At 33.2% G+C, this 11,028-nt stretch overlaps 1 protein-coding gene across 1 annotated transcript; it reads left to right on the top strand.

The window, feature by feature from the left end:
- Window positions 1-2,668: 2,668 nt before the first annotated feature.
- On the top strand, window positions 2,669-8,949 carry LOC139872140 (uncharacterized). The gene is made up of 17 exons (XM_071859962.1): window positions 2,669-2,831; window positions 3,061-3,278; window positions 3,697-3,795; window positions 3,898-3,989; window positions 4,183-4,283; window positions 4,692-4,782; window positions 4,859-4,917; window positions 5,046-5,154; window positions 5,692-5,760; window positions 5,913-5,965; window positions 6,067-6,175; window positions 6,287-6,457; window positions 6,563-6,721; window positions 7,379-7,471; window positions 7,567-7,749; window positions 7,884-8,071; window positions 8,230-8,949. Exons 2-17 carry the CDS (start codon window positions 3,146-3,148, stop codon window positions 8,639-8,641), a joined length of 2,121 nt encoding a protein of 706 aa, XP_071716063.1. The 5' UTR covers window positions 2,669-2,831; window positions 3,061-3,145; the 3' UTR covers window positions 8,642-8,949.
- Window positions 8,950-11,028: the final 2,079 nt, after the last annotated feature.

The raw sequence follows: 11,028 nt of genomic DNA, 5'->3' as shown, positions 1-11,028 counted from the left end.
TGTTTTTACAACTGCTTTATTAAATGCTTTTGAAATATATTTTGAACTGCGAATACATGAAATGCTTTTATAAATGTTTGACGAGATAGACACAAGCAAAACATTTCTCAAATGAATTATTATGCAGATAGAAGTTCTGTTGATTATTGTTGAATTAGTTGGACGTGATAATTGCCACTAATTGTTATGAATATTTCCCCTGATTATTATTGCTTGGTAACCTAAGAATTAGAATCGGGTATGACCCTAATTCACGCGAATCCTAAAGGTAGCTACCGGGTTTAACACCCCCACTCAGAATGTTCACTAGACGGAAGAGCTAGTGGGCGTTGTGTTTAGTACTTCGAGGTTTATATATTATACATATGAGATGTTCTGTTTTTGGGGATATTATTTATGCGCATTATATGTTAAGGTCGGTTACCAAACCAAGCAATGAATGAAAAGTGAATGTTATGTATCGAGAGAATGATTTTATACACGGGTTATGTGTATGTTATTTTTGTGCACGAGATATGTGTACGGTTATTTAAAAATCGCGAGGCAACCTAGGGGGAGAAAAGGATACGAACCTATTCTGCTAAGCATTATGAAAAATGATTTCGTACACGATATAGGTGTACTGTATTTGAATTTTTGTGGTCTATCAAAATGATGAATTTTATTGTTTACGATAAACCTATGAACTCACCAACCTTTTGGTTGACACTTGAAAGCATGTTTATTTCCAGGTATGAAAGAAATCTTCCGCTGTGCATTTGCTCATTTTAGAGATATTACTTGGAGTCATTCATGGCATATTTCAAAAGACGTTGCATTCGAGTCGTTGAGTTCATCAAGATTATTATTAAGTCAATTATAGTTGGATGTATTATGAAATGGTATGCATGCCGTCAACTTTCGACGTGATGAAAGTTTGTCTTTTAAAAACGAATGCAATGTTTGTAAAATGTATCATTTAGAGGTCAAATACCTCGCAATGAAATCAATTGATATGAATCGTTTATAATCGGTATGAACGGGTCCTTTCAGAAACTATAGATAAGTTAATTTACACAATTCGTATCGTTCAACGATAAATTATTCAATGTTATCAAAAGTAGTCTGAGTTTAATTCGCTAGACTATAAACAATCTTAAAAAAAAAAAACAATTTAATTTCTCGACTGCTTCAATCAAGGTACAACAACATTGTTAAAACCTAGCCAAATTTATTGACAACTTTTGAATCATTCTGATTATAAACGATTTAACGATAAATTATTCAATTTTATCAAATATAGTATAAGTTCAATCTATCTATAATATCATATAAATCTCTAAAATGATGATGTCATAAATTAGGATCATCCAAACTTAAAAAAATTCAAAAATAAATATAAAAAATTTAAGCCACTCATTATGATGTCATTAAATTAATTATATTTAATAAAAATATAAACATATTCATTGTATAATATATGAAGCATTATGTACAATCTTATGATAAATCACCCTCATGACTATATGTACAATATTAGAAGCATTATGTACAATCGTATGGTAAAACACCTTCATGACCATATGTATAATATTTGAAGCATTATGTACAATGTTATAATAAAACATCCATATGACCAGTGTTGCAAAAAACCCGATTACTCGCCGATTAATTCCCGATTAACCATTTTTAAGAACAATCCGTTACGATTTCCAAAAATCCGTTTAATTAAACAGTCAACGTCAATTGATGGTTTAAAATCGAATTTGGTAATCAAAGTTGGTCAAAGTTAAAAATGATTAACATTTTAACATGAATTTATATACTAGAAATTTATAGTTTTTGAGCAAAATAGATAATTTTAGACAATTACGTTAGAGTTTATTTTTATATTTATGTTTTTTTCTATATTTACACATATAATTTTTAAAATTTAGCATTTTAATGTGTACAGTACAATCCGATTAATCCCCAATTAATCTCCGAATTACCGATTAATCCTTTTAAAGTCCCGACCGATTAATCCCCGAATAGCGAATTTTGCAACCTTGCCTATGACTATATGTACAAACTTTGAAAACTTTGAAGCATATTGTACAACCTTCATAGTATTTTAAATTTAAAAATATAAAAATAAAGAGGCATTTGTTATTACTAATATTTATTATTAAAAATATAAATACTCAATTTTAGAACAAACTCTATTATTATTATATTATTATTATTACTCAAATATGAGTTTTCTTTACGAGATTAATTACGTTACATATGTATACGAAAATAAATGTATCATTTAAAATATTATAATGCAGTCTTTTATGACAAGTAAAATAGTAATTGTGATGAAAATTAGACAAAAGGTCGTGGAAGAATAAATGTAGTTCATTTATTCTGATCAAGTTAAGTATATCAATATGTTTGTAAAAATAAAGACAAGTTTCTTAGTCGGAATTCGTGATTTCATGGATCATTAAACTATACGACTTTATCATTTATGTTCAATTAATACATAAAACATAACATTAAACCGTTTCATCTAAATAAACTTGTAGTTCACGGTCATTTCACTGCTCGCGTAGAAAATAGACAATCTTTAGAAAAATTAAATAAAAAGATACGGAGTAAAACGGAGTACAATTTCTCGGCTGCTTAAACCCTAGCTTTCTATTGTACAACTACCTAATGCATGTCTAAACTGCTGATTGATGCTCGACTTCGACTTATTTAGGTTTCATTCTATTATGGCTAGGGTAGCAAAGGTTTATTGACATCATAAGTGTAAGCTTTAGGGTTCAATCCCCCGCAACACATACAGTTCACCACCGCCGCTAATATCTCCGTCGGAATCTAAGGTTTATCTAATTTCGTATTTTCTTAATTGTTCATGTTTCTATTTTGGATACACATCACTCTATATGTAAATCAATTAGCATGTTTAACGCAATAAAATAAAAATATTTTGATAATTCAAAATACTTATTGTTTGGTTATGAAGTACTAGTAGGTTATGGTTTGTTAGTGTATTGTGTGTATTTTATGGTTTATACTTGATAATAATAATAATATTTTCTCTTGCTGCAGGATTGGGGTAAATTGTTGAGTTTAGTAGTATTATTATTATTTAAAGTTAGAAGCTTAGGGTTAGGAAAGTGTAAGGATAATCAAGATGGCTTACCAAGGTGGTAATCTGAAATCGACATCGATAAATGGAGTGAAGATGTATACAGTTGCAGGCCAACATCGGTCGCTGGCCACTTGGCTCCCGCCCAAGAAGGCTAGAGCTCTTCGCAAAGACAAAAGTATGGAATTTAATGCACTAACTTTCTTTTCTTTAGATAAATCTTGCAGTAGTCAGTATCTGCATATGAATATATAAGTTCTGTTGATCATAATGACAGTGAGTAGAACTTTTTTTAGTTATGTTTCTAGTGAAAGTTTTTTTTTTTTTAGTTATAAGTAATGGAAAGAAAGATTAGGTAAGACAGGGTCTCATCGAGATGATTGTAGGGACATTGATGTGCCCAAAAACAGGATATATTAAAGTGTAAAATTGGTGTAACGACACCAGAATCCACACTATTTACTGAACGACATCCAATAGTCTAATTATGCCGTTTGCACTCCGTGTTTTAAATCTTAGGAGAAGAAAATTTGCAAAAAGCATTGTCTTTTTCGTTGAATCTTATTACTCTTTTTTGTTTGTTTGTTTGTGTATAGATTATCTGGAAAGGGTGGATTTGATCCAGGATTTAAGATTTGAGACTGCAACAACTAGAATTAAAGCTACCCCGGATGGCGAATTTCTCATTGCTTCAGGTTATTGGAACTCGTGATGTATTTTTGCAGTCCATTATGTTAGCTGCATATCATATGTCCTAGAATTGTTACGTAAACTTTGCTGACTGCCTTAATTTGTAGGTATTTACCCTCCACAAGTCAAAGTATACGAGTTGAGGGAACTGTCATTAAAGTTTGAGAGGCACTTAGTATCAGAGATCATCAATTTTCAGGTATTTTTTTTACTTAAGTTCTAATATTGTATCACTCACATGTTTAATGGTATAGTTTAGTTCTTAAAATTACAATTTGGATAGAGTACATGAAACATCCAGTCACTGCTCAACTATTAAGATTTCTACACTAATGGTGAGTTGTTTTTGGTTGTTCTTTATGAAATCTTTACTAACAAAATTATTTTAACAGGTATTGAGTGATGATTATTCAAAGCTTGCGTTTCTTTGTGCTGATCGTTCCGTCAATCTACATGCTAAATACGGTAGCCATTACAGTCTACGCATTCCCAGGTACCTAACTTTCTTTCCAAGACAGTTTAGTTTCTCTTTAAAATTTTAAACAAATATGCATTTCTAATTTGTATATTATGTGCCCTGTCTTCTTGCTTATTTGTCTGTCCTGTTTAAAGAATTCATATGATCTCTTGATGAATGATGACCCCTCGTTACAATTTACATCCCACAGTTCCTTTTTTGGGATGTATTTTAGTAAATACTTTCTCTTGTGGTAAAAGTTCTCTATATGCTAGCTACTATTACATAATATTGTCACGGGTTTTTGGTCGATCAGATCTTCGTTTTTTTAGTAATTTTAAAGTATTAACAATGCGCCTAGTAAAGTTTTATCATTCGGGTACATTGAAAACAATTGTAGTTACTTATATGTATGTTACATCATTATCTGATATCGATGAGCAGGATGGGAAGGGATATTATATATGATTCCTCGTCATGTGACTTGATATGTGCGGCTTCATCTCCGGAGCTTTACAGGATAAACTTAGAGCAGGTTTGTTGCTGATCATTTTTTTTTCCGTTGCGAATTAGTTTCTATTGTTGGTGCTAATACAGTATTTATAATACAGGGACGCTTCCTATCTTCTCTTAACACACAATCTCCCGCGCTAAATGTAGTCTCTAGAAGGTTAGTTGGAGGTCATCCATGAAGTTTACTGCATTTTTGTTATTATTATTATTATTTTTTCTGTTGTATTCTATATATTATACGTTTTTTCTTCTTTCTGTATTTAACATGGTTTGTTGTATTTTCAGTAAATATCACGGACTAATTGCTGGTGGTGGTGAAGATGGTGCTGTCGAATGCTTTGACATGCGAATAAGATCTTCTGTTGCCAGGCTCGATGTTACGTCTTCCAATGAGGTAGAAATATTTTTTTAATGTTTATAGTCTCGTGATAAAGAATTTAGCAAGGGTGTTTGCTATAATCTTTTTTTAACGTGTTTAACGTTTCTTGCAATCTTTTACAACTTGTATGCAGTATATTATTTTTGTTTAATAGAATGTTGGCAGTTTCTTTTATCTTTCGATGATTATTAGTTATTGCCAAGGAGAAGGGTACTTTCAAAACATTTGTCAGTTTTATCTGGATCCCACTATACTAGCATGATTTCTACTGTAAAGTCCTCTTGCAACAGTCTTTTTTAGATTTAAGTGACAATATATAGGCGTTCAAATAGGAATATATTGATAGAACCCTATTTTAACACCTTTAGAAATGTTTACACTGTAACTCTTGTCATATAATTACAAATGTTTAGACTAATTGTTGCCATATGCATACAAATGTTGAATGATCTATTGGTTTTAGTGTTCTGTAGTAGAAAAGTTAGTTACTTTAGCAGAGGTTTATGGTTTGTTGATATATATATATTAACCAATGATCTTTGTATTATATAGGAGGTGACTGCGATAGAGTTCGATGGTGAAGGTGGCTATCACATGGCTGTTGGAACTAGTGGTGGAAAGGTACACTATTACAAACATTTCAAGTTTGTTTATTGTTATCTGTTTTGTTACACTTTTAGTACTATAGTTTATCAATTACTCAGTACAATGTTTGAGTTAATTTTGTCTATCAAGTTCATTATATTGTGGCTTTTCTTTTAACTAATTTACAGGTCATGATATATGACTTGCGTTCGTCATCTCCTCTACGAGTAAAAGATCACATGTAAGTTACATAATTTAGTCTGTTGCAATTAAACAGTAGTAATAATTTTTTTATTTTTTTTGGGTTTGAAGCTAGTACTTTAACGTGACACGATATTGTAGGTACGGAAGCCCTATTTTGAACATAAAATGGCATCAAACTATTAACTCTGAGCGACCAAAGCTAATTACTACTGATAAGCATATTGTTCGGATTTGGGATCCGGAAACTGTAAGTTTGTATTTCTGAATAATTTATTCTAAAACATATATTAATATTAATATTAATATTAATATTTCTGATAATATAATATAATATTTGATTTGATTTGATTGGTTTTAGGGGGACGGAATGACGAGTATCGAACCAACAGCCGGAGCGATTAACGATATGTGTGTATTTAACGAAAGTGGACTGATGCTTTTGGCGTTAGACACCAGCCAAATCCCGTCTTATTTCTTACCGTCCTTGGGACCCGCTCCAAAGTGGTGCTCATACATGGAGAACTTAACAGTATGTTTTGCAATTGTTAACGATCACATTAGTTTTACGTCTCAAGTGTGTGTTTGTTAGAGCTTATTGTAATGTGATGATGTCGCCTATTTTGTCTGTGTGCAGGAAGAGATGGAGGAGGATGCACAGACTACTATATACGATGATTACAAGTTTTTGACAAAAGAAGAGCTCGAGAAACTGAATTTGACTAATTTAATCGGCACTAATCTTCTTAGAGCCTACATGCACGGGTTCTTTATTGATTTCCGTCTTTATAAAAAGGTGAGACTTCTATAAATGTTCGATACTACAAATCATTTTGTTTTTGTTTTTTATTATTATATAGTAATATAGTATATATACTATATGCTTTAAGTATATTAAGTATATTAAGTATATTATGGGTATGTTTGGTTAAACTAGATGGTAGCTGGTAAATCTTTAGATGTATTTAGGTGTTCGGCAGAGTAGTACTCATAAAAAAAAAGAAAAAGAGTAAACTAACAAAACACGAGCTTTTTCTAACAAACGCTAGTTTTAGGAGCTTCTAGCCTTTTCCCTCGTCTAAAAGCCTTAAAAGCTATTTTAACAAACAAAGCTTTTCATTAGATAAGAGCTTTTTCGTAACTTAAAGCTTCAAAAACTTCTTACCAAACATACCCTATATGTATATTTTTTGCATCCCGAGACACAAACTTGCAAAATAAAAGGATGAATACGATAAATATTCTCTTCCGACCAACTTGCAAAAATTAAAAGGTTATTTACCTTTTGTTTTTTTGCATGCTGGTCAAAGAGAATAATCATCGTATTCATCCTTTTATTTTGCATGTTTGTGGCTTAGGATGCAATGATAACTTATGCTTTGTAATTGCAATGTGTGGCTTCTCATTTTAATTGCTAATGGTCTAAAATTGTGTTGTAAAAATGTATTTGCAGGCTAAGGCGGCTGCTAATCCTATTGTATACGAGGAGTATATTGAGAAAAGGAAACGGGAAAAGGAGGAAGAGGAGCGTAGCACTCGTATTACGGTTAGTACTTTGCATCTTAACGGTTCACAATTCATTGTAGTTGACTTATGTGACCTTATTTGACCAACGACATTGACTTATTGACTTTTTTACAGATTAAGAGGAAGCTTCCTAAGGTTAATCGGGGTCTTGCAAAGCGTATACTTGAAGATGAGGAATTAGAAGCCAATAAACCAGATACCGAAACGCTCGATGTTAAGAAGCCGTCCAAGAAAAAGAGAGGACTCACTTCTGAAGTTCTTCAAGATGAACGGTTCACATCTCTCTTCACAAAAGAGGTATGAAATATCTTTTTGCAATATTATTTTTCACTAAATGTTAGTTATGTTGTTTGATATCTATTATATGGTTACAAGTGAGATCCTTATTATTTGTTTGTAACACGTAGAGACATATTTTCTCTGTTTTTTAGGACTTTGAAGTGGATGAAAACTCAGTAGAGTATCGTGCGTTACATCCTTTAGCTGCACCGGTGCAACAGTCGTTGGTTAAGGAACATTTTGAACCTGTTGAAGATGATGATGATCAAAGTGATTCTGATGCATTGGATGAACATCAATCAGATGATGATGAACCTACAAAGAAAATTCGTGCTCCAAGGTAATATATATAATATCATCATTGCATATGTTCTTAACCTATCACCCCTAATCTTATATCCATAATCTTAGAGGCGACGTTTTGTTTTGTATATATTTAGTTCGATTTGGGGTATGTTCTATTTTTTAAAAAATATTCTTGTTTGATATGTTGTGCAGATTGTATGAAGTGAAGGATGAGAGGCATGCAGAAGCATTTGGAAACCGCATATCGCTTGCTAAAGAGGATGCTTTGCCCATGGAAGAAAGATTAAAACGTTTAACAAGTAATAATAATACCAAGAATACAAATGGTTTCAACAAGGTTAAAGCGGGACCCGGTGGATCGCGTGAGATTTCCTTCATATCTAGAAGCAAGGGGAAGTATGTGGACGATGATGATCCTCGTGAAAAAAGAAGAGGGGTACACTCATTGGGGTTGAAATCTGATAGATCAGGATTTCAGGGTCGTGGTCGGGGCGGCAGAGGACGTGGAGGTGGTGGCGGCAGAGGGCGGGGAGGTGGCGGCGGAAGAGGGGGAGGTGGCGGCGGAAGAGGGGGAGGGAGAGGAAGAGGAAGGGGTCGTCGGTGATTTTAATTTTGTTATAGTGACTTAATAAATGTGACTTATATATAAGGAATATATGTGGGTGATGACAGAAGATGCCTTTCCATATCAGATTGTCATTTTTTTTTTCTTAGTGATACACAATTTTTATTTTCTTTTTTGTATGTTAGGGATTATGGATATTTTGTGTTACTGCAATGAATTACAAGTGAAAATCAATTTTGGCACCGAAGGGGACCAAGGTTCACAATGTAATAGTGATATATAATGACTAGTGTCAGCTAAAAAAAGATTGATTACTAAAATGTACAAATTTCTTACTGAAATTTATATCAAAGATTATCTTGTTAGATCCGTTAATATGTAGATTCCGTTTCCAAATCTCCCAATATGTTCTTTTTCAAGACAACTATTATTGCTAACGTAGTAAGTACTCTTAATCGGATGGTCCATATTACAAGGCGTCTTGTACGTGTTTACGATTGAATATCACGTGTCCCTGGACTTCTTAAACTTCTATTCTGCTTTATATATCTCAAAAATGCAAACATGTAAATCTTAATCAATCTTTTAATCAAGAAATGTATCAATCGATTGGACCAACCACCTAAAAGGCTAAAATGTTCAACACACTGAAACATTGATGCTTCACAAGAAACTTGCATTCACCAACATGAAGTTTTTAAAGATACACTAACATTAGGCTTATAGCAACTTGGTGTTTTGTGGATGTAAAAAAAAATAAAAACTTGAAAAATGAGAGAAAAGTAACTTTAGCTCTTATTTTTTGAATGAATATGTGATTCGGATGAAAATATAGTCAATCCTAGTTAATTACATAAGTTTACACATGTCAAAATATACAAGTTAGAACAAGTGTCATTAGTTAGATGTGTGAGAATTAGTTGATGCATATGTAAATTAGTATAAAGATGAGTCAGTGTAACAGATCTTGTATCTTGAATCATTGTTTATATGATTGAATACCTATTTGAGAGTCACCCTTCTATTGTTAGAAGTCCCAGAGAGCTGTCTCTGTGTGAATTAACTATACCTAGCAAACCGGCCAGGTTGGGTTGAGACCCGAACGGGTTTGGGCTGAAACCGTTCATGGGTCGAAACTCGAACGGGTCATATCTTTAGATGGGTCAAACGGGTCAGGCCTAAATAGATCGGATCATGTCGAGACCCATTTCTCAAAGTTTCTTAAACTTGTAAAACCTCTAGATAATAATTTTTGTTATACAAAATATCAATTATGATTTTGAAAGCGCGGTAAGCATATAAAAAGTGAAACTACATGGCTATTTGTAGCAATTTGACTTGACATGAACTTTTAAATTGTTGGTGATTTTAGGATGATCCAACGTCGTTTTAGTTGATTGGATTGCTAAGTTGGAAGTGATCAAACCATTGAAACGCTACACGAATATGGAGAGCGTGGAATACACGTTCGTAAAGGGTAATATGGTTTGAGGTAATGTAAATAAGCTTGGAAACAATGTTTGGAACATTAGAAATGCGAAACGCGACTTGCAAGACCAAACACACCAAATAACATTGCATAAAACCGCAGCAGCTGGTTACAGGCTTAAGCCGCGGCGCGGCTAGGGAGCCCGCGGCGCGACCTAAGGCACAAAGTGCTGATCGAGCATTTTGATTGTTTTGGCTATTTAGTTCTTTGTTAAGCCGCGGCGCGGGTCTTTGGGCCGCGGCGTGGCTTAACACATGGACGTTGAAAATGTGTCAATTTGACCCGAAAATGTGTGTTTGATCCCCAAAAGGAATGGGGTTGTTCCAGATCATTTATGAACGGTTTTTCCATATATTTGGACTTGTTTAAGCACAAATACATGGGTGTAACATTCCAAGCATTATGTGGATTCATATGAAAAGATGTGACTCTTCAAAGACACCTTTTGAGCCATTATAAATACATGATTCATGTATTTAGAAAAGGTTCCAGAATTTTATGATTCTAACCACACTTTCAACACAAAACTTTCAGATTTTACAATCTACAATTGCAAGGAACACATATTCTTTTGGTCAAGAAAGAGTGTTCATACTAATCTTATCCGAATAGTGATTTCGTGTAACCCGTGGTCAAGTGGGTCGAAATACTCTATCAAGAAAGTGTTCACACGATTCTAGTATCAATTCGGTTACTGATTCTTTACCCACTAGAACATAATTTCCTACACTTTAATTGAGTATTTGGGATCAAGACCGGAAAAAATATGTGAAGGAAAAGCCTTTCAAATTGGTGTGAAGTTTGAAGGATTTGATTTGGTATATGGCAGAATTTTATGGTCTCATGGAATTCAATTTGAATGTGCATAAGGGATTTTAATTATCAAGTTGATGGGTTGAAGATTCAAGTAATGGATCTACACATTGGTTGAGTCATC

Source organism: Rutidosis leptorrhynchoides, chromosome 10 (genome assembly GCF_046630445.1).
Source record: "Rutidosis leptorrhynchoides isolate AG116_Rl617_1_P2 chromosome 10, CSIRO_AGI_Rlap_v1, whole genome shotgun sequence".
In the NCBI taxonomy this organism is placed as follows: domain Eukaryota; kingdom Viridiplantae; phylum Streptophyta; class Magnoliopsida; order Asterales; family Asteraceae; genus Rutidosis; species Rutidosis leptorrhynchoides.
This window is presented reverse-complemented; position numbering and strand designations above follow the sequence as displayed.

Excerpts from the sequence above, each read along its gene's own strand:
- LOC139872140 (XM_071859962.1), top strand. The coding sequence starts at position 3,146 with ATGGCTTACCAAGGTGGTAATCTGAAATCGACATCGATAAATGGAGTG. Across the intron at positions 6,176-6,286 it reads GGATTTGGGATCCGGAAACT|GGGGACGGAATGACGAGTAT; the intron begins GTAAGTTTGTAT and ends GATTGGTTTTAG. Across the intron at positions 8,072-8,229 it reads AAGAAAATTCGTGCTCCAAG|ATTGTATGAAGTGAAGGATG; the intron begins GTAATATATATA and ends TATGTTGTGCAG.